The 25,917-nt window shown below is 38.1% G+C and overlaps 1 protein-coding gene and 1 non-coding gene across 2 annotated transcripts in view; one reads left to right on the top strand and one right to left on the bottom strand.

Annotated features, from left to right (window-relative positions):
* Nucleotides 1–25,917, top strand: part of Patj (PATJ crumbs cell polarity complex component) — a 357,561-nt gene that overhangs the window by 65,529 nt on the left and 266,115 nt on the right. The window contains 3 exon segments of the mRNA XM_047564312.1: nt 6,098–6,232; nt 11,243–11,404; nt 15,282–15,413. Coding sequence (XP_047420268.1) covers nt 6,098–6,232; nt 11,243–11,404; nt 15,282–15,413 — 429 coding nt within the window.
* Trnav-cac (transfer RNA valine (anticodon CAC)) lies at nt 5,257–5,330 on the bottom strand. Its single transcript has one exon. It is a non-coding gene; the product is annotated as a tRNA-Val (tRNA).

The following is a 25,917-nucleotide window of genomic DNA, read 5'->3' as shown; positions in this document are numbered from 1 at the left end:
TATTGGGGACATTCAACGTCACATTATTTTGAAAAATGTAATAAGTTTAATAAGGCTCTAGGTGCCCTACTGTGTTATGTACATCGGAACTACTTGCTTCCCTCTAACTGGTACCCATTATCCACCCTGTCACATGTCTCTGGTGACCTCTATCCTACCTTCTCCCGTGTAGTTATCTTTTTTAGTAGAGACTGCTTTGGAGAGGGAGTCAGGGAAAGCCTCTTGGAGCATGGGCTTGAAGGGTCAGCTTGTGGAGAGCTGGCGACAGATGAGCAGCAGGTGCAGCCACCCTATTGTGGGGAAGGGCTGGCGTGTGGGAGGAATGAAGGTTGTTTGCTTTCTTGGCCAAATTTGGGAGCAGGATGTTGTTAAATGAGGCTGGTGGGGAAGACCAGGTGCCACTAGGGCCCTGAGAGCCTTGGCAGTCTGTACCAGGTGATGGCAGTGGACGCTTTCATGTGGCATCATGTCATGCTCTGATGTCAAGGATGTAGGTTTCTCTTCTGCCTCTGCCGCTTCCTTGTGAGGAGGTTCATGTTTCATGGCTGTAGTTGGTGCTGCTCGGGATCTGGTTGTCTTTAGATCATTGCCCCCCCTGCAGCCTCCACTCTTAAAAGATTCAAGGAGCATCTTCATGTATGATGGGCTCGCCTTAATAGATAAGGTTTTCTTAAGGGGTGGGTGGAGCTGTGGGATAAAGGGAGGTGAAAGCCATTTGCAGTGGCTTGAGCATTAGCCACATTGTTTCTAGGAAGCTGTTAATCATGACACAAGAACAGTTTTCCCGCATCTGGGGAGACTTGCACTTTTAGGGATGCTTTCTTGGCAAGTGTTTACTATTAAGATAATCACAGTGCTATGAGGGAAGAGCATTAAGCTCATTCTGTGACCTTTCTGCTGGCCATCAATTGTAATACAAATGAGCATCAGTAATATGCATGGTATGGGAAGCAGAAATAGCAGGCAGGTCTGTCCTCTGGTTTTGACAGAACAAATTGACAGATTTCACTTCATTTCTCCCCTGAGTTATGTTTCCTGAACCAGAGAACTTTAAAATGTGACTTTCCCCTTCTGTAATGAGAAAATGAAATTTTCAGGTTGTGGGATGTGTGGGGCTCTCCAGGGGCTGCAGTGGTGTTGTCATTACACCATCACCAGGGCCAGCTCTTTGCTTTCAGCATGTCTTCTTCATTTTTCCCAATGATTCTGTTGCTCTGCAGCATTTCCTCCTTCCCATTTTTCATATGTGAAAATTAAGCATCAGGCAGGTGAAGTAACTTGCCCCAAATCACATGCAACTTGTAAGGGGAAGAATTAGGTAAGAAATCTAGGATTGTAGAACTTCTAGACCTGCACTGTTTTTTCCCCACTTGTTAATTTTAATAGATAATGTATGGACAAGAAAAAAAATTCAAGAGATACAGGTGCAAAAAATGAAGTTTTTGCCGTGTTCTCTTCCCTAGGGACAACCACTGTGAACCAGTTCTCAAGCACATGAATTTATACTCTGCTGCCCTCTTTTAAGTAGAGAACACAACACACACAAACAGTGGCAGAGCAGTTGCCCACTTGGGCAGGGTCCCTATCAGGAGGATCAAAGGAGCTTTTTCTAAGTGCACATTCATTTTGACCTTCCATGTCTGTGGGTTTGGGTAAGACCCCTGGGGAAATTTCAGTCCCTTCCTTGCCCCACTGCATTGAGAATACTGTGCCTGTATTACTAAAATGCCCAACACACTTTCATGGACATAAATACTACTTCTTTAAAACTGAGGAGGGAGGCTTATTGGGAGGATGGCATTTGAACAGTACTCAAGAATCGAGTGCAGTGATATTCCAGGTGGAAGATACACCATGAGCAGAGGTGGAAGAGAGTGAAGTACAGTGTTAGATCAGGTGTCAAAAACTCACATAACTTGTGGACCAAGCAAATAAACAGCATCTAAAATGATAACTACTAACTGACCTGTGAGCTTGAGGTTAGGATTCTGAAGAGAACTCTTTATCCTGCTGTACCACAGAGTACATGATATGTATTTTGTGAACATTCAGAATTAACATTTTAGAAGGGGTGAGAAAAACAAAGACTGTATAAATGAAGCGCTAATGGCTTCGTTGATTGTCTTGCATAACCTCTGAGTGAGCACAATTAACTTTGTGGCCATTATGCTTGTGGCTCATCATTACTTTAAACATTTAGCTTCATTCTTGGGAAGTTGCTTTTTGTTTATGGTAAATTTAGTAACTGCCTGGTCTTTAAACATGAGGTATTCCCTAATCATTAAACGTAAATGGCTATTTAATATTTTCACTCTGGGAGTGTGTGTGTGGCAAAAACTGGCCATGTGGGTTCTTTCTTATTTTGAGTTCAACTTCCCCCATCTGACTGACAAATCTTTGGAGCATTTCTTTCCAGAAGTTTTTCCTTCCCCTGAAGCAATAGCACTTATATTCCCACCTGAGCATTTTGACATCTTATTTTAGGATCCTGAATGCAGAGCTTTTAGAGAAATGAATGGGCTGCCGTTTGTTTCATGACAGGTCTCTCCACTCCTGGGTTGAAGGCCTCTAGCTTTCTTGATCTCAGCTGATCTTCTTCATCTCAGCAATGACAGTAAATCACACGATGGTCACACTTTTTGAAAGCATTTTCTTGTACCCTTTACCTGTCATATCAGGATCCTGAAAATCCTGCTGCTCATTAGCTTTGTCAGTTTCAGTAGGACCCCTCACAAAGCGTATTGACTAAACATCAGGAAGCATGACATGGGTGTGTGTGAAGGTATCAGTCATCTGTGGCACCCACTCCTGTCATTTCAGCACTTCCTGCTCTCAAAGAACTCAGAATACCAAAGGGGTGGACAAATGAAAGAGACAGATGAGGTGGTTGATTTGTTTAGTTGCTAAGTGCAGCTGGGACAGGTAATTAAACAGTCCCGCTCCCGCAGAGAAGCCTGCAGCAATGTAACACGATGTCTCAGAAACCCAGCTGCACTCACATTTAGATTCAGAACTAATATTAGGTAGACCTCCTTCAGATTGACAGATTCCATAAACATCATTTCTGTTTTATTTGTTCAGCATGGTTGAAGATGAAGCATTTGTGTTTTGTTTGTGGTTTAAGTTTTCTAGGGAGCATGTGGTGTTCACAGATATCTGGAGGACTAGCCTAGAAGGGCATAGCCCCATATCCAGAGGGCAAAGGATGCCACGGGTGAGCCTCTACCAGTCCCCAGTGCCCCAGCCCGCTGCTGACTTCGTATGTTCCGTTGGAGGTAGGGATGGGTTAGCCATGTGAACAGACGAGGAGGAGTTGCAGGGGTAGGTTGGGTGGAGAGGCCTGGAAGGGGAGCCTGGAACCACTTCCCTCCTTACCTTTTTAATTTTGTTGGAACATATTGTTAAATAGTAGCCAAAGTCTCTCTATGACTTCAGCTTGTCTTTGTCATAATTTGGGCACGTATGTCATAATTTGGGCACTTTTTTCTTTGGAGAAATTGTCACCACCATCTGCTCATTAATTCACATAAAAAATTTAGTAATTATCCTTTTTGCTCACCTCCTACACACAGTCCCCCAGTAGTCTTTCTGTAGGGCAGAGTCATTTTCTCCTTCAAGTCTCACCTCAAACGTCTCTTTCTCTTTGGAGCCTACCCTGGCCACCTTTCCAGACTAACCTCCACAGTTGCACTTTTGTTTTTTGTTTTTTTTAAATATTTTTTTAGTTGTAGACAGACACAATACATTTATTTTATTTATTCATATTATGTGGTGCCGAGGATTGAACCCAGTGACTCATACATGGGAGGCAAGCGCTCTACCACTGAGCCACAACCCCAGCCTCCACAGTTGCACTCTTAATGCCATGACCCTGAGTGGTTAGGTCAGTGATGCGCTGGAAAATGTCTAGCACGCAAGAAAAAAAAGACAGCCCAGTTTATAGCAATTGCCTATTTCTATTCACCAATCACGGCAAATTTCTAGCTACAATATGACATCACTTATTGCTGAGTTGGGAAGCAATACACAGTAGCACTTCATTGTTAGGCTCCTCTGCAGAAGCAGGACTGTTTCATTACCTGTCCCCACTGCATTTAGCAACTACACAAATCAACCATTTCTTACGTGTCTTTCAGTTGTGCACAACTTCAGTATCTCTGAGGTCTTAGAGGATACATCTGCCACGCGGATACAAATCACTTCGAAAAAATTGTGGGAAAACATAGTAAGAAATAATGAAGAAGCGATGAGTTTGAGTTCTTACTACATTTATTTTAGTTTCAACTAATTTTCTATAACTTAATTTTTAATAATGGCCGTGTTTAATAACCTGGCTTACAAATTTGCTAGAAATTGAATCATTCGCTTTCATATGCCAGTGTGAGCCAGCTCCAGCACTTCACTGGAGATGGTCTCTGGGTGGACACTGACAACTCTCTGCCTGGTAGTGTTTGGCTTATAACAAAGGAAGACAGTTGTCAGAGATGGGTGGATTTCTCTAAGAGTTCTTACTTCCATTAAATATATGATCAAAGAAAATGGCATGAATGTCTCCTATCTTGATATACATTTGGTCCAAGACAAGAGAATGAGTTGGCAGCAGTGAGAAATAAATCACAGAGAGGGAAGAGCAGTGGAAATAATTCGAACCTTCCACTTAGGGTGGTAGAACATCTTATTGCCAGAGTTGGTTTTACATCTCAAAGTGCTTGGTGGTCAAGGGCACTTCATTTTCAAAAAATTAGCCGAGGGCCAGAAGTCCCTCATGCCTATTTTAAGTCAGTCAGGTCATCATCAGCTGGACTGCTTGCCACTTCACATTTGTCTGCATGTCTGTCGTGGAATGGAAATGAGCCCCAGATGGTGTCTGAACTAAGCTGGTGGAACTCTGGGGACTCAGAGCAGATGACTGAGGGGAGGTGACAACTCACGAGTGAGGGCTCAGAATGTAGGGAAAATGAGGGAAGAAGCCACACCGGGGATGGGTGGATAGAGGCAGCCCTGCAACGTTTAGATAAACAGGCTATTGATATAGGAAGTATATTATTTAGTAGTAGTTACCTTTTTTGAGTGTATACAGCCACAATGAGAAATCATGAGCTCCCTCTTTAAAATTTTGGGGATTTGGTGAATGTCTTGTCATTTGCAACTAAGGAAGATGAGTGCAACAAAGCTCATCAACGCTCTTCTCTGACATTGGCTAGAGTTTCTAGATCCTTGATGCATTTTTTTTTTTTTTTTTTTTTTTTTTTTTTTTTGTGGTACTGGGGATTAAACCCAGGGCCTTGTGCTTGTGAGGCAAACACTCTACCAACTGAGCTATATCCCCAGCCCACTTGACTCATATCTTAACCCACACAAATCCTTATAAACAAACATAATCAATCCTAGAATGGGTAATGTCTTCCCCAAATCAGAAATGGTCTCACTTAAGTTACCAAGATGGAAAAGAACATTTTTTACAGATTAGGTCAAATAACATTCAGTAAGCCCACCTTCAGTGCCTGGATCTGAACCATAACCCTAACCCTAAGCCTAGGCCATAGGGATTAAAGGTACAGACTTGACTTTCAAGTGGGGGTAGGGGAGTGACCAAGAAAATAGGATTCTCAGCGCGATGTTGTGAGCCGTTACAGGGACTTGCACAGGGTGATCTTGAACTCCCGATGGACCGCACTAACTCAGGGCTTCCTGGAAGTGACATTGCTTTTGTACTGAAGTGTGAATGGAAGTTATTTATGTAATGAAGCAGAGTTAGAGATATTCTGGGATTGGCGAGCCCTCTAAAAAAGAGAAACACAGTGTAGTACTAGGAACTATAGAAATCATGGGGTACCTGGAGCTTAAAATAGAAGACAGGACTTTTGTTAAGTCTGTCTCTTCATTCCCAGAGAATCTGAAGGGAAAATAGGAGTGAAGACAGGGACAATGACTTCATGATTTTACTTGAAGCTGCTTTCCCCATTATTGTCTTCTTTTGGAATTTGGGTGATCTGATTCAGGAGTTGGTGTTTTCATGCCCAAACTGACACTTGTTGGGAGGACTGACACTCGCCTATGTCCTCCCGTGTAATATGTCACTCTGGTCTTGTTGCAGCTGCTGCCTATCCACACTCTGAGGCTGGGTGTGGAAGTGGATTCCTTTGATGGGCACCATTACATTTCTTCAATTGCTCCTGGTGGTCCTGTTGATACGCTGAACCTCCTACAGCTAGAGGATGAGCTTCTTGAGGTAAAGTTTCTGGGGGAAGAAAGATAGCAAGCATGAAATTTTTAAGTTCCAGGAAAATGTGTTCACTGTGTTAGTGTCACCAATGCCAATGTAATGTGAACCACTTAGAATGGAAAACGCTGAGTTTATTGGATGATAAAGGGAACTCTATCAGTTCATTTTTTGCCATCTGCTAAGGCTCCTGAGATGTCCTTTTTTTAAAAAAAATTAATTTTAAAAATTTGTTCTTTTTAGTTATACATGACAGTAAAATGTATTTTAACATATCATACACACGTGGAGGATAACTTCCCATTCTTGTGGTTGTACATCATGTATTCATATATGAACACAGGAAAGTTACATCCTAATTCATACTATTGTCTTTCGCATTCCCATCCCCCTGCCCTCCCCCCCATTTCCCTCTGTTCCACTTCGGTGAACCTCTACTCATTCCTCTCCCTCACCTATTGTGAGTCAGCATCCACATATCAGAGAGAACATTTTTCCTTTGGTTTTTTGGGATTGGTTTATTTCACTTAGTATGATAGTCTCCAGTTCCATTCATTTACTACCAAATGCCATAATTTCAATCTTTATGACTGAGTAATATTCCATTATGTATATGTATCACATTTTCTTTATCCATTCACTGAGATGTCCTTTTTAATGTGTATCAAAATGATTTACTATGAAAGGAGTTTGACAACATAATTTATTTTTTATTTTTTTTAGCAAAATGTTAAGAATCCAGACCCTTGTTTGCAACATGTGATCACGTTTATTTGTACAATGATGATTTCTAGTAAGGATTAGAGCTGAACAACTTCAGGCACATGTACAGTTGACTTAAACGTTTAGATGCTTTTGGGATTGCCTGCTTAGAATTCCCTATCCACAGGGCAGCCTCTAGTGGGCTTGCTCAGGCTCCCCAGCCTCTCCTCAGAACAGTTCTGTATCACCTTTGAAATGACTCTCTTAAGGGATTTAAATAATTGGAAAGTTTGGTGTTAACACAACAAACAAGGGCTGGGGAGATAGTTCAATTGGTAAAGTGCTTGCCTTGCAAGTACAGAGTCCTGGGTTCGATCCCCAGCACCGCAAAAAAACAAAAAAAAAACACAACAAACAAAATAATCGTAAAACCCCATCTTTTACAGATAAAAAAATAAGACGCTGACTCCCCAACTTTACACATTGAATTAGTGGTGGAATGGTAAATCTAGCTCATGTTTCCTAACTACTATTTTGTTGTTTTGTTTTGTTTTGTTTTGTTTTCAAATACAGCATATTCCTGAGCCCCTAAAAGAGCTATAGAAACAGCCATACAAGAAGATTATTTCAAGATTGAGGATTTACAACAAGCCCTAGGTTGCATTTATAGAATCAACCTAGCTGGGTGCTGTGGGTGCACCACCAGGGACTCAGGAGGCTGAGGCAGGAGGATTTCAAGTTTAAAGCCAGCCTCAGCAACTTAACAAGACCCTGAGCAACCTGACCCTGTCTCAAAACAAAAATAAAAAGGGCTGGGGTTATGACTCAATGGTTAAGCTCCCCGGGTTAACAAAAAGACAAAAACAAAACAACCTAGTAACCTTAGTGCCTTTGCCAAGATTAGAATCTCATGGGCCCTGACTTCTATCTGAAATTTATATTTGCTCAAAGTGAAATAGCAAGGATGGCACATCAGTTTCATGTTGGGTAAAGATACTGTTTATTAGTAGTGTTCACCCACTTACATGGGTATTTTGTGAATTCTGGGTTGCTATAGTGTGGGAGGATACAAAAACATTAAAATTTTACATGTGGGCTGGGTGGTAGCGCACACCTGTAATCTCAGTGGCTTGGAAACTGAGTCAGGAGGATTGCAAGTTAAGAGCCAGTCTCAGCAATTTCATGAAACCCTGTCTCAAAAAAAAAAAGAAAAAAAATTACCTGTTAATGGGGTAAAAAGTGATGTCATGTTCAACATATTTATATCTCCTAAAAAGTTGATCATCTTAGAGGTGTTGAAGAGTGATCTTGGGCTGTTATCATAGATTCATGCCCTCAGTTTTACTAGATGATTTAGCTTTCTTTCTGATGCTGAGATTCGGTCTTCCTCTCCTACTTGGGGGTATGGGCAATGAAGGACTCACAGTTTGTGGACTGGAGACCATTGCTATCATATGTAGTTGTTAGGTATTGAGAAATGAGATACATTTGGGAGGTGTGAGGAAAGAGTAAAACCAACTTAGTTCACTTTAAGTCTTTTAGGTAGTGAAGTTTGTGTAACAGAAAATTTAACCATTTTAACTTTTTAAGTGTAAAATTTAGTGGCATGAAGTATTAATCACTCCTAGGACATGCTAAAGAAACGTTGGCTAGATTGGGGTCGAGCACGTACAGGTGATCCCAGCCATCAACTGAATGTTCCATGCTTCAGCTGAGATTAGAATGCCCGAGGCCCTCCAGCCCGAAATAGGATGTTGTGTACCAAGGTGGCTTGAAGGTGTTTTGAATTCTGAAATACAGATTTCTAGTGAAGGAACTTGGGGTAGGGAAAGAAATCCAGGTTTGAAAGTCAGAAGAGCTCCTTTCAGTTCTGAATTTACTGCAACTTGTCCTGTGTCCCTTGGCATGTCACTTAACATTTTGAGGAGTTAATTTCTTTATTAAATGCCCACTTTACTATGTGTTTGTGATGATCTGACAAAATGTCATCCATGTGAGCTACAAAGCCTGATCTCAGTATGAGGAGCTGGCCTCAGTGTCTCCGTGACAAAGACATATTAACAAACTTGGAGGCTGGATTGAGGACTGAGTGTGGCCATACGGGGGGACAGCATTTGTGCCAAATTCTGTGCTCTGGAAGTGTGCATGCACATGTGCAATTTCCAGTGGAAAAAGTTGAGAATAATTGAGACTTTAAAGCTTTTAAGAGGGTCTCAAGTTGAAGGACCTTGAGAAATATTGTGAATTTTAAAATAATAATTGTCTGCTTCTGAGCAACTGAATATAGACATAAGAAGTCTCTTCAAAATTAGCCAAATAAACTCCTTGACTCGTGTGTGTGTGTGTGTGTGTGTGTGTGTGTGTGTGTGTGTGTTTTTAATGTACTCCTTACAGCTTAAAACCAGAAACACAAATATGCTTTGGGGTTAGTGCACTGTGCCAAGTCTCAGCCCAGAACAGCTATTTACAGCAGCCATAAATCCCCTTAGATAGGAGTTGGTAATGGGAAATGTGACCAATCCCTTTAGCAAGAGAGAGTAGTGAGGAGGACTACCAGGCACTGCTATAATAATTGGAGACAATTCAAATGAATAAATAATGAGCTAAATAAATATTTAAAGGTACTCCAAGATAAAAACCTGAAAAGTGACTTTCTAATTTGTTGAAGTGAAACACAAAATAATACTTGTGTATGGGTAGAATTCCTGCATTGATTGTATCTGCTTGCTCTTTTTATTATGGGCTGCTACCCATTTAGTAGACTTTAGAACTTTCTGTGCTTATTTCATCAGTTGGTACTTTGGATATGGTGTGAACAGTGATTGGTATCTCCCTGCCCCTTCTTGCATAAAGGTTGATTTACAGTTGTTCCAAGGAAAAACCTTTTGTCTGCTGACAAGCCTGCTGTCCCCTGGACCCCTTCATTGCCATAAAAACTTGGGAGGTGATATTTACTTTTCCAGTAGAGACAGCTCCCTAAAGTGCATGTGGGTCTCTCTACCATGTGGTGTTTTGTTTGTAAATTATTAAGAAGCAGGGAGATGTGTCTGGTCTGATGGCTAAGTGCTGGGTAGGTTACAGGCTTGAGAGTGGTTCCCAGGGACAATGTCTCCAGACTCTTCCACTGCTGATGAGACGCTTCCAGCAACCCAGTGCACTTATATTCTGTGGTGCAATGACAGATCTGTGGAAAGGCTGCTCCCAGTAAAGTCAGCCCCGTCAGTTACCTGAACATTAGCACTATACCTGTCAGAAATTAATGCCAGCTAGCAATTTCATTAAAACTAATGTTGCTAAACCCTCTTAGGAAGGTAGGAATTGCCTGAATTTTGTTCATGCCTTACTTAGCTCTTTGGGAGTAACAGGTTAAGTTTTAGTGACCAGTAGTCAGAAGTGAGAGAACTCTTTAAGCTACAGTAATAAATTTAATCCTTCTAAAATCATCTTTGGGGCAAAGCATTATTATCATTATGCACTCAAATGATGTACAACATGGATAATTTTTGATGATGAGGATTAATCATTCGTAAGGAATAGCTCTTTTTTAAACATACGAAACACTTGCATGAAATAACTTGAAATTGATACTTCCTGCATAACTTGATCGCTGCATCAGCAAAACTTACGAGAATGGAACTAGTGCGTTATGCATATTCCTTTTCTATAGAAGTGATTTTTCTAGGATGGTATTAAGAGTGAAAAGATGTTGTTGAACTGATGTTAAATTTTGATAGCCAAGCATCCTAGATTTTGTCACCTACACGTTGTAAGGCGAGCAATTTTTAAGTCTTAAGATTAGTGTTAACATCTTTTTTTTTTTCTTTGATGCTGGGGATCAAACCCAGGGCCTTGTGCTTACAAGGCAAGCACTCTACCGACTGAGCTATCTTCCCAGCTAGTGTTAACATCTTTAGTGATAGTTCTATCATTCTTGTGAAAGGAAATGGTCTTGAGAAGGCTGTAAGTGATATTTAGTGCATTTTAGGAGAGGTGGGTAGAAGTAGGTGAGAGAACACGATACTGGAATATCCAAAGGAGAAGCCGTGGAGCTGTGAAGAAGTAGGTAGATCACTTACCTAGTAACTGTTGTGCTCTGCACACGTTTTACACTTCATTCACTCAGATTCAGTCTTTATTTTGATAAATAGGATTTCCAACATTTTTGGTGACTACTGAAGTAATATGATTAAATTTAGGTCCTTTGTTTAAAGGGAGAATAAATAATATCCCATTCTGATTCTGGTAGATTAAAGACAAGAGATTTTTCTCTTTTTATTTGGAACCTCCTCAATGATGACATACCCCTCTTCCTCCTAGGTCAATGGTGTGCAGCTTTATGGAAAATCTCGCAGAGAAGCAGTCTCCTTTCTTAAAGAAGTGCCACCCCCTTTTACCTTGGTTTGCTGTCGGCGGCTGTTTGATGATGAAGCCTCTGTAGATGAACCAATGACTACTGAAACCTCTCATCCTGAGACAGAGGTACTAAACGCACATGCTACCGTTCCCATAGGCATGCACATTCAATAAGGATACCCGTGAGAATGCACTGCAGTGTGAAGAGAGGAGGACCTACCCCACTCCACTCCCTTTTATTTGACCAAGGCAACAATGCATAACTTTTCAGGTTGTTATTTTCACTTAACATCCTAAAACTCTTTTCCTCAAAGTGTTGGTGACATTGATGTGCATGCGTTTTGATTTTTGTAATTGCCTGCACTCATTGCTTTTGGTTCCTGTTTCAACTCAATTCATCTTAATAAGGTTAAGATTTTGGTGGATGTTGAATATCTAATGATCTTTTCTTTCTCAGAACCTTAAAAAGATGGAGATGTGTGGTCAGTTTTGAAGTGAGTCTAAAAGTTTGCCATAAAAACTTTTAGAAGGCCAGAGAATGAAATGACTTTATCTGCTGTTGGAACTCTAAGAGCATTATAATTCTGAAAGTTTTGAGCACATGCTTTGCTATCACAGGCCCTTGGTAACTGCATGTTTGTGCCACTGTTCTCCTTTCTGTACTCTTAGGTTGTAAATCCATTCATGTCAGCTTAGGTGCACGGGCTTCCTTTCCACCTGCCTTTGGTCAGAATTTCAAAGTACATGGACTCTAATCCTGCCTTTAGCACTTAATGTTCGTGAATCTTGGGAAAATAACCTTGCTTTCTCTTCATATTCTTCTGAAAAGTGGTGCCCTGTTTAGAACTTATATATCTCTTGAGTTTATGTGAGAAGGCAATAAAGTGATATGTGCGAAGGCCTTGCGGTGATGGCTTGCATGTGGAAAGTGCTCCGTAGAAGTTCGTAATCGCTGTCATTGACTGCTCCAGTTCGCCAATCTTTGTTTTCTGATTTCCTAAAGTACGTTGGAATCTAGCCACTAACTTATAGTCATGAATCCTTCAATATGTATCCATCTTGTTTATCCAAGAAGGCTGTCAGTTCCTTGTGGGCAGAGGCTATCTCTTAAAATTATTCTTTATCTCATCATGTTTTTATTATTCTGTACCAGGCAAATAAAAGGGACCTGGAAAATATTTGATAATTGATTGACAGTCTTTTTAAAAAATGTTTATCTTTTGCAAAAGAAAAAAAATTCAAGTATGAAACTCAAATGCCAAACTTTGTGACTTTTGCTGTCCTCACTGAAATGAAATGTGGGCGGTGGCTTCCCTTTGAGGGCTGATAAAAATGCCTTTAATCTAATCCTATAGGGTGTGTAAATCACCTACCCAGCTTGCTGACTCTGTGCTCCCATCTGTCATGCTTTACCACAATGGGTGAACAACAGCTTGAATTATGCCAAATGTCAACCTGGCTACCCATTAGTTGATTGCTTTCCATTTTGTAAATTTAAGAATTATGCAAAATTGATTATATCAAAGTGATATATATTGGGTTGGTGCATAATATCTTATGCACCTGGGATGCCTTGAAATTTCTACAAACTTGTGTTAATTGTCTGTGTTTTCCTAAAGTCCTGACTTTCTTTCCTCTCTCTTATTTCATTTATACTGACCCCATTTTATTAAATTCTTTGGTTAGGTGGCTCAGCCAGAATTCTAAAACTCATTAATCAGTGAGGATATTCAGTTCCTAGTAAGACATCAATCATATTGTATAGCCATTGGAACTATGTATTTTATTGTAATATATAAGTGTTTTCTTTTTAAGTATATCACTTTCTTACATCAGGCTGAAATATACAGAGGCTATAATCCAGAATATTATTTCAGGTTATATAATTCAAGAACCAGGAAATTGTTCCTATGTTTAGATTTTAATTTTCCATGGATTGGGTATTGATCTTCCATGTCCTACCAGCAATTTGGATCTGGACTAGTCCTAATTATGAGAATTTTTTTTTTTTTTTTTTTTTTTTGTACTGGGGATTAATTCAGGGTTGCTTTACCACTAAGTCACATCCTCAATTTTTTTTTTTTTTTTTTTTTTTTTTAAGTTTAAGACAGGGTCTTGCTAAGTTACTCAATCTCCTGACCTTAAACCTGCAATTCTCCTGCCCTTCTGCCTCAACCTCCTGAGTCACTGGGATTACAGACGTGTACCACCACACCCAGCATGCAAATGTTTTTGTATTGACTGTGCCTTCCTCTTCCAAATTCCTTTAAACGAGTTTTCTAATTTGGATCACTCGAAATTGTTTGTAATTATTGTCATTTTATTTTCTGAGATAACCAAAAATTTTAAGTCTACTTTTAAAACTTGTTATTTACTATATAACTTTTCTGAGAAGGAGTTTTAAGAGAAACACACTCAAAAGTATATGATTAATTAATGCATTGGACAGATATTTGTCCAGTGCCCACCAGAGGCAGCAGGAGGGGTTGAGTAGCAGTCTGCAGGAGCCCTCCCTCAGTCTCCATTCTAGTCCAAGAGCCAGGCATTTTGTTAGTTGTGAGGGCCATAAAGAAAAAGAAGGTAATTCTTGAGTATCATGCAGAAGGTCAGAGTTATGTTGGGGAAGATAAACTGGATGAAAACATAATACTATAAATAAGAAAAACAGAAGGGTTCTGAAGTGGGCATTGTCCTTCTGCATAGTGGACTCATTGATCTTCTCCTTTAGCTTACTGGAATTCCACATCCCAGGGGCTGTTCTTCCCAAAAGGACAGGAAGTCTGGAATAAAGGACTTCGGATTGTCAGGTTAGGAAAATATGCTAGGCAGTTAGGCTGACCTTTCCTCTAAGATCAAATTTTCATTATTTCAACTCAGTGATTGTATTAGCTTTCCATCACTGTGTCAAAATATCTGAGCAGAACAGCTTAAAGGAGGAAAACTTTATTTTTGGTTCACAGTTCCAGAGATTTCAATCCAAGTTCAGTCAGCTCCATCGTTTTGGGCCTGTGGTGAGGCAGAACCTCATGGTAGAAGGGCACTGGAAAAAGCTGCACACTTCATGGTGGCTAGGAAGCAGAGAGATAGCAAGCAAGGGGCCAGGGACAAGATATACCCCTGAAGGGCATGCTCCCATGTCCTTCTGCCTCTGAATTTGGCCCTACCTCTTACAGTCTCCACCACCTCCTAATAATGCCATTGAATTACGAAGCTAGCAGTGGAATTACTCACTGATAGGTCAGAGCCCTCGTGATGCAATCACTTGCCCCGAGTCCCAGTCTGACCATTGCTGCATCGGGGACCAAGCCTTCAACACCCGAACCTTTGAGACATTGTAGATCCAAATGATAATGGTGATTTTTACATATTTTTAGAATCACACAATGCCTAAGGACTTGGATTTTCTTTTTTTCACTTTATTTTTCTAGTGAAGTTTTTCTTTTTTTTTTTTTTTTTCCCCCTCCCTGTGAATTGTAAATCGCTGCCCATTTATTAGCTAGTGAAGTTTTTCTTGAAAGGACCCAACAGAAGTGATTTCTCTGTGTCCTGCTCTGGCTTCTCTTTGTGTTGGCATCTTTTTCTGTCTTTTACTATAATTATGAATCTAGGTGTTACTTTTTAAATATTGTGTATGTTTCTACTTTATATGATGTTTTCATTTTTACTTAAATTGCGTATTTTTCCTTTTATGCTTCTAATGGGATGACAGAACTCATTGAAGTATAAGAGGTTAGTGTTAATACTTTCAATGAAAAATAAATTTTACATTAAAAGAAATTGTATGGACAATCTTCATTTATAAATGCTTGAATTTTTTGTGAAGATCATCTTGTACATTGTGTGTGCTCAGTATTTGCCCCCTTTTAAAAGAACAAGAGGGAAAACTATGCGTGCCAACAAGAATTCCCATTTTGAAAATAAATTGTGAGATTCCTGATGTTTTCATTCTTTTCCGAAGAGAAAGGACTATGTTTTGAAGGAATTATCTTTCTTGGTTTTTCAGATTTACAACAGGATAGATGTCAATACTGAAGATGATGATGATGGGGAATTAGCCTTGTGGGCTCCTGAAGTCAAGATTGTTGAGCTAGTAAAAGATCATAAAGGCTTGGGATTCAGCATTCTGGATTACCAGGTATGAGAGCCCAGATAGAGGTTTTTTTTTTTAATTGGTTGTTTTTTCTGCTTTTGTTTTGTTTTGGTTTATATTAAAGTTACGTGAAATAGCAGTTGTTTAAGGCACCCATTTTGACTTAAGCAAAACTGGATCCCAAAGAAAGGGATATGATGCTTCTAGTTGTTGCCTTTAAAATCAGTTGCTCTCATAGTGCTCACCTATTAATCCCAATAAATTTAAATAAGTAGAAAAATTATTGGTGAGATTATATGTTTTTATTAGTATATGATATATAACATCTATGCATTTACATATTTAGAATTACTCTGGTTCTAACTAAAGTTATTGCTGCCTTTTGGGAGGGAGGTGAAGGGTCGTGATTGAATATCTATATGTTATACCCGTTTACCAGGTAACATATAGATTAAACTGTTGGCAAAAAATATTTTCCCTCTTTAGATGCTTATTTCATTTTATTTATTTACTTTTCTGGTACCAGGGATTGAACTCAGGGGCACTCGCCCACTGAGCCACATCCCCAGCCCTATTTTATATTTTATTTAGAGACAGGATCTCTCTGAGTTGCTTAGTACCTCGCTTTTGCTGAGACTGGCTTTGAACTCCCGATCCTCCTGCCTCAACCTCCTTAACTGCTGGGATTACAGGCATGTGCCACCACACCTGGCTAGATGCATATTTTAATATTTTAGTGCTGCCTAAACACAGTGTGGTTTAATAAAGCAAAATGTACTCTATCAAGGCACATAAAGTGCCGTGATATAAAAATCAATTTTTTTGAATACATAAGGTAATTGGGAGCAAATTAAAAGAAAAATATTTTGAACATTATGTAAGACTATTAAATTATTATGGAAGTATGATTTAAAGTTACTGAAATACAGTATATGTACTTCATTTTTGTTGGTATATTTCTGTGCCAGCTAATCTTCTCTGTTATTAGAACTACTCTTTGGAATATTATTGAATTGTGAGTTGTTGATTCCAAATGAATATTTTAGAAAATATTTTTATCAAGAAATATCAACCACCATAAAGAATGATAAAATTATGGCATTTGCAGGCAAATGGATGAAATTGGAGAATATCATGCTAAGTGAGATAAGCCAATCTCAAAAAACCAAAGGACGAATGATCTCGCTGATAAGCGGATGAGGACATATAATGGGGGATGGGAGGGGTTAGCGTTAGGGTTAGGTTTAGGGTTAGGGTTAAGGAGGGTGGCAAGAATGGAGGAAGGAAGGACTGTATAGAGGGAAAAGAGGGGTGAGTGGGGTGGGGGGGAAGGAAAAAAATAACAATGAATCAAACAACATTACCCTATGTAAATTTATGATTACACAAATGGTATGCCTTTACTCCATGTATAAACAGAGAACATGTATCCCATTTGTTTACAATAAAAAATAAATAAATTAAAAAAAAATAAAAGAAATATCAAGAGCCTACAGAGTAGGAGAAAATCTTTTCCACATGCACTTCAGATAGAGCACTAATCTCCAAAATTTATAAAGAACTTAAAAACCTTCACACCAAAATAAAGAACCCAATCAATAAATGGGCCAAGGAACTGGATAGACACTTTATAGAAGATATATAGGCGATTAATAAATATATGAAAAAATGTTCAACATCTCTAGTAATTAGAAAAATGCAAATTAAATCAGCTCTAAGATTTCATTTAACTCCGATTAGAATGACTATTATCAAGAACACAATAATAGATTTTGGCATGGATGTGGGGAAAAAGGCACACTTATTCATTGCTGGTGGAGTTGCAAATTGGTGTAGCCACTTTGGAAAGCAGCATGGAGATTCCTCAGAAAACTTGGAATGGACCCACCTTTTGATCCAGTTATTCCATTCTTCGGTTTATACCCTAAGGACTTAACAATTAGCATATTACAGTAATGCAGCCACATCAGTGTTTATAGCAGCTCAATTCACAATAGCTAGATTGTAGAACCAACCTAGATGCCCTTCGACAAATGAATGGATAAAGAAACAGTGATATATATGCACAATGGAATATTATTCAGTCATAAAGAAGAATATTATTATGGCATTTGCAAATAAATGGATGGAATTGGAGAATATCATGCTAAGTGAAATAAGCCAATCCTAAAAAACCAAAGGCCGAATGTTTTCCCTGATAAGTGAATGGTGATATGTAATGGGGGTTGGGTTGGGGTGGGGAGTGAGAGAAGAATGAAGGAACTTTAGATTATGTAGAAGGAAATGAGGAGGGGTAATGAAAAATTGTGGAATGAGACAGATGTCATTACCCTGTGTACATGTATAATTACACGAATGGTATGAATCTACGTTGCGCACAACCATAGAAAGGAAAAGTTGTACCCTATTTGTGTAAAATGAATGAAAATGCAGTCTGTAAAAATAATAATAATAATAATAATAATAATAATAATAATAATATCAATACTGTAGAATTCTGAAAGTTTACCTATTGGTTAATATTAGGGCATATAAAGCAATAGCAGGGGCTCTTTTCTCCCCTTCCCTTTATCTAGCATCTAGTAGGTGGTTAATAAATCTTTGCACAATAATGAAGTTTATGTTAGCCAGAATTAAATGGAATTGGATGGACAAATTCAATGGGAGTTTGTTAAACATTTTGATAATTAGGATTTAACTTAGCACCTTTCAGATATGGTCTCAGATGTTGTTACTTTTCCATTATTATAGGAATATGTGCATAAAAGAATGCAAACGAATATTTGTATAACAATTATTGCTCTTACATTCTCATAGGACATTATCTGCACGTTTTATAGTTTGAGTGCTATAGATGTTAAAACAGAAATGTTTCAAAACTTAACAAATAAAACTTCAATGAAGGATGAAAAAAAAAACCTTGATAGTGCTCATTGGTTTAATCCCCAGTTGATAGGAAAATCCCTTTATCAGTTCTGAGCTTTATACTTAAAAAAAAAATGTAATCAGTTTTAACTGTGGAATTTTTTTCTTTTACTACATCTGTATAGTTATGCATTCTAACTTCTATTCCTTTATTTTTATTTATAAATTTCTCAGTTTTTTCTCTCCTCGTCTTCCTCATAATCATCAGCACACATACAGATGCTTATTTCAACACAAATTATATTAAATAATTTTCATGCAAAATAGTATTAAATATTCTGTTTGCCTTTTTGTTTCTTGGAGAACTGATTACAGAAAATACATAATCTCCTAAATGTGTGTGTGTTGCTGAGGACTGAAACCAGGGTTTCTTAGACACTAGCCGAATATTCTACCACTCAGCTGAGCTATACCCCCAGATCCCCTAAATGTTATTTTGATTCAAGTGAAAGGGCTCAGCTTATTTACTTCTGTAGCTAAACCTTGGAGGAGAGAACATTCAGTTTTAAATTAAATGTTTTTCTTAAGTTAAATCTTAAGTACACTCACAGATGGGCTTAGCACCTTTTCACCATTTGTCAATGGTATATAAAATTGTTATCTATTATGACATTTAGATGACAGGTAAACACAATTTAAAATTTGGTTTTGTGCAAGTTAATTAATTGATTATACCATCTCTTGTTGTAATTAGGTAATAAATTCCAAAGTTCAGAAATATTTTTTGCAAGGCCAGACAGAGGTTTGACAGAAGTCATGAAAGGCCGTGTTCCTGTCTATTGTGTATTCAATGTGTCCTGAATGAATTTATTAGGTTGCAGATTCCTGCCCTGCCAGGCTTAGCATATTTAGCATAAAAACTAAGTAGGAAAATTTTAGCCACAGGGAGAAAGTACTAGAGTGGTGGAGCATCAAGGTTGTACATTTACCAGCAGTGAAGAGATTGAACTTTTATTTTGGAATATTAATTTCAGTTAACTACTTTCCTCACTAATGGGTTTTTCTCAAGAATAACAACTTACTGAAGAGCCTGGCAAAATACGTACATCTGCTCCATTGATGCTTATGTAGTTTCTCATGTATAAAATGGGGGTTGTAATGTCTAGCTAGAATTGTGTGGATTAAGTGAATTAATGTGTAAGAAAGTAGGAAATGTTATATTATTGTGAAAATGTATTATTTGCTATCAACTGATTTAGAAAATGAACACAAGTTTTTAAAACTGTCCTCAAAGATGACGCCATTAAACAATGTTTGAACCCTATCCATTTTTAACTACCTAGTTAGATTAAGAAAATTAATAAGTAGATGCCTTTGTTTAGTGGAGTCTAAATTTAATTGTAAAATTGCATTCTAAAATGCAGCCAACTCTTGATGAGCCATATGTGAATTACCCAATTGTGGATTATTGGCCAGAAGTTTGCTTTTTATCTAAATGAGAAAAACTTTAGGAAAATATGAGTGAGCAAGATGAAGGATCTTGAATTGGTCCATGGACTAATGGGGTGGCCAACTGGACTGGTCAGTGATTCAGAATATTGATAGAAGTTGCATTACTGATCAAAGAAAAAAAGCATGTCTTTGTTTTAGTTAACTTTTTTCATTGCTGCAACCAAAAGATTTGATAAGAACAATTAGAAAATGAAAAATTTATTTTGGGGCTCATGGTTTCAGAGGTCTCAGGAAATAGAGTAGCTGACTCTATTTTTTAGGACCCGAGGTGAGGCAGAACATCATGGCAGAAGGGTATGGTGAAGAAAAGGGGCTCAGGACATCACACCAGGAAGCAGACAGAGTTCTCTTCTCACCAAGGCCAAAATACAAACTCCAAAGGCAGGACCCAATGACCCGTCTCCTCCAGTCATAGCCTTCCTGCCTCCAATTACCACCCTGTTAATCCCTCTTAGGAGGTTAATTCACTGGGTTAAGGCTCTCATAACCCAGTCATTTCACCTCTGAACTTTTTTTGCCCTATCTCACGCATCAGCTTTAGGGGACACTTCATATTCCAAACCATAGCAATTTTTCTACCTGAAATGAAGGAACTGAGTTGGATAAGAGTTCTAGAAGTGAGTCATATGGCCAAAGAGCAAAGTGGAAATTCTCTTCCATGAAAGGCATTTTAAATTCCATTGGGACAAAGGAAAAAGAGAAAATAACAGGGAAGACAATAAATATACATGTTATAAATTATTCCTTGGATTTGAGTGTAGTAGCTTTTGTTGACTATTTGATTAGAGATAGAGTATTCATTAGTCTCAAATATGCCAAGGCATTACTTTGTATAGTGGTTCATTAAAATCCTGGTATGTGTATCATACTGGAAAATTCACTGGTTCCTGTGAAACTTCATGCCTTATATGATTTTGTCATGGAAAATAATGAAGCATGTAATTTGTCAAGAGCATTAATATTATGGCTTGACTACTCTGTTTCTGAGCAACTTACCTCATCAGAAATTTGGTTTTAAGGTTTTTTTTTTTTTTTGGGTGCTGGGGATCGAACCCAGGGCCTTATGCTTATAAGGCAAGCACTCTACCGACTGAGCTATCTCCCCAGCCCCTGGTTTTAAGTTTTTATAGCTTAATTCTCACCAGGTTTTAGATGAGATTTCTGTATCATGCCTTAGTTATATTTTGTTTTCAGTTTTCTAGTATTTGTGTGATGTTTTCATTCCTCAGAATATTGTCTTAATGGAATATTATCAATATATTAATATCAATGTAATAATAGGTAACATTTATTGAGTGTTTATTATGTGCTAATAATCCCTAATAGGCCCTGTTCTAATTGATGTACATGTATTAGCTCTTGCATTCTTCGTAAGAACAATATGAAGTAGGTACTATCATTACCTTCATTTTAGAAGTGAGGAAACAGGCACAGAGAGGTCAAGTAACTAGTCCAAGGTCACACCACTATGTATGGTAAAAATGGAATTTGAATTCAAGCAGTTGGGGCCCCAGATCTTAATGCTTTTCACCATTAACATGCTGTTATTCCTTCCTTTGTGAATAGTATTTTCATAAGCCTTTTATTGTAGGACATCACTGTAGTCAACTTACTATAACAGATCTTCCTGTTTTTCCAGCTTGTGAAAATTTTCATATTTTCAAGACTAAGCTGCTAAGTCGTATTCTCATTTTTAGTGTTTACATGAAAGTTTAGTAAGTATTAAAAATTAATTAGTGTGTTCATGCATTGTGTAAGAGCTAGTATTTATTGTTTCAGAAAAAAATAATTGCAAATTTAAGAATCCTGAATTAGTGCCAGTAATTTGTTGTGGGTTAACATTCAATAATGAAGCAATTATTAGGTAGTCTGAGAGTGTAATTTTTAATTTCAAAAAGCTTGAAAAAAAAATTTAAACTGTATGGATTTTACCTTCAGTTGACCTTATAAATTAAACATGGCAAGTGGATATTTTCTAGTGTTTTGATTTATGCTGAACTTTGAATAACCCCTCATGATTATAATTCACTGGAAATGTTTGACATTAGCCAATTTTTGAACATTAGCCATGATATTGCCATCCTTGGTACTTTTGAATTTCAGTGATTTAGAAGTTAAAATTTATTAACTAATAATTCTCCTCCCTTCCACATCGTATTCTTATCTCTCCCCTCCTGACTCAGTTTTTACCCAAGCAGATATTTTTGAAAGACTGGGTTTGTCTCAGACATTGAAAGAGATAAAAATAAAAAGCATCATAGTACAGCTATTTAGAAGTGATTCGTATTTAAATACTGTTAGTAATGCTTTAAAAATTTGTTTGAAAGTCCTATTTGTTTTAATGATGACTTATTAAAGATAATAGTGAAAATCTCTCTTGTGTAAAAATTGTTATTAGTCTTTATTAACAGAAGTGGATTCTAAAGCCAAAATAATATGAAGATAAAATATTGCAGTATTGTTAATCTTTTTCTTTTTCTTTTTTTTTTTTTTTTTGTACCAGTCTTGAACCCAGGGGAGTAGGGTTCACTTGAATCCACTGAGCCACATCCCCAGCCCTTTTTATTTTTATTTTGAAACAGGGTCTTATTAAGTTGCTGAGGCTAGTTTTAAATTTGTGATCCTCCTGCCTCAGCCTCCTGAGCCACTGGGATTACAGGCTTGTACCACTGAGCCCAGCTCCCTGGAAATTTCTTTACAAAAAAGTTGTATGCAGGGATTATGTAAATTCCACAAATGTGTCTTAAAGTTGGCTTTCTTCTTATTTGTGGAACAGACTGACTTTCTGAGCACACTAAATGTTTTTAAAACAGGTAATATGTGCACAAAAATTCCAGGGTACATAAAGGTATTCAGTGACAAACTAATTAATCTACCTTTGACTGTAAACCTTCACTTCTCCTCCAGGTTAAAAACCACTGTTTTTTTTATGTCTGTCCTTGCACAATATTTTATATGTACATGGTTGTATAAGTAATAGTTTTATTATTGCTTTGTAATGGTTTTTATTTTTCGACGCAAAAATGGACACTTCACTTTTTTCTCAGTTATGTCTTCTTTCATTTTGGTGTTTTTAGAGCTACCTAATTACTTTAAATGTCTGTGTAGTATTTTATTGTTGATGTACAGTAATTTATTTAACCAACTTTCTATGCCCAATTGGTGTTTTGTTTTATTCTTGTGGTACTGGGGATTGAACCTGGAGACTTGAGTCACTGAGCTGTGTTCCCAGTCCTTTTTATTTTTTGGTAGTTGTACAGAATGCCTTTATTTGCTTATTTTTATGTGGTGCTAAAGATCAAACCCCGCGCCTCACACATGCTAGGCAAGTGCTCTGCCACTGAACTATGACCCCAGGGCCCCCAGTCCTTTTTTATTTTTGTTTTGAGAGAGGGTTTCACCAAGTTGCTAAGGCTGGCCTGGAACTTGCGATCCTCCTGGCTCAACCTCCAGAGTTGCTGGGATTATAAGCCTGTGGCACCCTGCCTGGTTTAGTGTGTGTTTTAAATGAGGCTGAGGTAGATATCTTTGTCGTACTCTTTTGTTAAAAAAGTGACTGTCTTGTGGTAAATTCCCAGAAGTGTAATTACTCACAAAAGAACATGTATCTTTTAAATTTTGGTTCAGTATTCCCAAATCAGTTGAACATTACTGTGAGACACATATTCAGATCACTTAAAATTGATGCTTCTTACGTAGTCTTTTCTTTAGATAACTCTCTTGGAAAATAGTGTGAGCAGGTGTGTAATTCATGAATTTGCTCATGGTTTTCTGTGATATGGACAGATTAAGTTATAGCAATATATAGCTATCAATTTTGTTTCAGCTTTATATGTGGTGGTAATTAATTTATTGGCCTTTGTAGCTAGGAAGGTATAAAGTATTTATATTCACACTGTGATATTAGTGCCTCAAAACCTAGTCCTGTTTCTTCCAACTTTAACCTTGTTTATCAGAAATTTGAGTTTTAAAATGTTGTGGGGGGAATCAAATTAGGACTTTTAATTTTTTGCCAAGGGATTTGAGGGTTTGAATGAGTCCTGCTGTTGGTTGGTAGTATTCAGTAGCTGTGGAAGCCCAGTGTCTTTATGATTATCTTAGATGATGAGTGTACAGAATCCAGGATATAGAATTGGAGGCATTGACATAGTTTTAACATACAGCAGAACACAAAGTTGTACCATTAAAAAGTCAGATAAGAAGTGATATTTTTTCCAGCATCTAAATATAGAGGATAGTCATGTGATGCAAATTAGAGTTTCATTTCAATGCTCAAGTGGTCTTGTAATGTGGTCACTGGCGTTTGGTTTGTGGGTTTTGTTTGCTTTGTTATTGTCCCACCTACCCCTAGAACTCTTTGGGTTCATTTCACCCATGTAAGAAATTGGTATAAGCAAAATGCAGTCAATGCCATTAATGGCAGCATTCATATTCGTACATATATATTATATAGCTTGCTGTTGAACAAACCACACAGCTGCATTAAAAGGTCACTTTTTGCTTAACAGAACTTAGGGGAACTGATAAAGGCTTCTTTTTGCCCATCCCTGATTGCTGTCCACATTTATTTTTATTAATATCAAAGTACTGTAAGCTTCAGTGCCAATTGGGCTGAAGATTTCTTTTCACAGAGGATTTGCTTCCTTTCCCTCTATGGGAAAGTTCTGTATCTTTTAAATCATTTTAAGCTGCTTCATTTGAAAAATAATTCTTCGTAGTGTGTTCATGGAGTGGATTGATTGTGGCTACTGCGGAAATTCTCTCATGGCTTAAGTATTGCTTTTCAAGCCTGCAAAGTGGGTGAATGAAGGGAGTCCACTCCTGGTGTGTGGGGTTTGTAGTATGCGCAGGATGACGACTGACTTCCAAAAACCTCAGTGCAGCAAGACTAAAGGCATCAGGAGACCAGAAGCCACTTAATAAGAGATCAAAGAGGCTGTGTGTATATCAGCTTGAAATCCAGATAGTACAGATCAAAAGCTTGCCTTAGTGAGGCAGCTGCAGGGGGATGAAGTTAGCAGGAGGCCTCAAAGATCTTAAGTCAGGCCTGATGTTGAACTTTGCGGGAATTTCATGGCTCTGGAATACAAATTTGGCAAAAAGTCCCATTGTGCCTAAAGGGGGCAAAGCAGCAAATGCCTGTCAGCTGGACGGTGCACGCTTATATGGTAGCTTTCCGTTTAACAAATGTGTCTCCATGATTGTTTCTACTTCACCCTAGAAGGCACTGCTGAGGAGAGAAGCCTGAACATGATGTATTGGCTGTATTACCTTTAGTGAGTATTTCAGAAATGGACAACTATAAATATTAGTGTTGATGAAATGACCATGGAGAGCCCAAATACAGGCATAAAGATGTTCAGATTTATTGTAATACCTGGTAATCACGACTCTCCTGTGAATTGCTCAAGATATTCCAGGAAGTTCGTGGATGTCTTGCAATGCATCTGTGTCTCCCATGTAATAAAAAACAAAACAACTATTAAAGAAAAAAAAAAAAAAGAGTAGAGCTAAAAGAGAAATTTGGTCTCCAGAGGTGTCTCATTGCCAGTCTTCTCCTGCCTCCAGTCATGTCCATATTTTGGAAGTTCTCTCTTGATTCTGATGTCAGTGTTGAGGCCCACAGACTGTGGCAGAATGATTGAGGCAAATCAATAAGCAGTTACTGGGAATCTCTTTTTCTGAGGCAGGATAGTCAGTCCTGCTCTTTCTGCTTGTGGATGTCACTTGGAGCCAGGTGGTGATCCAGGAAGGCTAAGCTTTCCCAGTGAGGTCAGGAAGTGGTGCTGCCTGCTGGTACGAGGTTCACTCTGTTAATGATTCTTGAGAGGGGATTGGCTGCTTGATTTCTATAAGCCATTTCTAGGGTTCAAGTTCCCTTTTCAACCCTTCTGTCTCTATTTTATCCTAATCATCTCCTACACTCAGTACTATACCACAGTGAACATATAGTGTGTTAAGAGCTCTAACTTACCAGTCAGGAAGGACCCAAGGGCCCTGGTTTGCACTCTATTGCATACCTGGCTATAACATACTCCTAGGACTTTGTACAAGCTTGTTAGTCTTTTCTTATCTTCAGTGTACTAAAATAATAATGTCTAAAATAAAACAATTTATAAAGTTATAAGAACTAAATAAAGGAGATGCATATAGATACCCATATTTTCTCTGC

Source organism: Sciurus carolinensis, chromosome 1 (genome assembly GCF_902686445.1).
Source record: "Sciurus carolinensis chromosome 1, mSciCar1.2, whole genome shotgun sequence".
Lineage (NCBI taxonomy): Eukaryota > Metazoa > Chordata > Mammalia > Rodentia > Sciuridae > Sciurus > Sciurus carolinensis.
The sequence above is the reverse complement of the archived record's forward strand: the minus strand, read 5'-3'. Positions and strand labels throughout refer to the sequence as shown.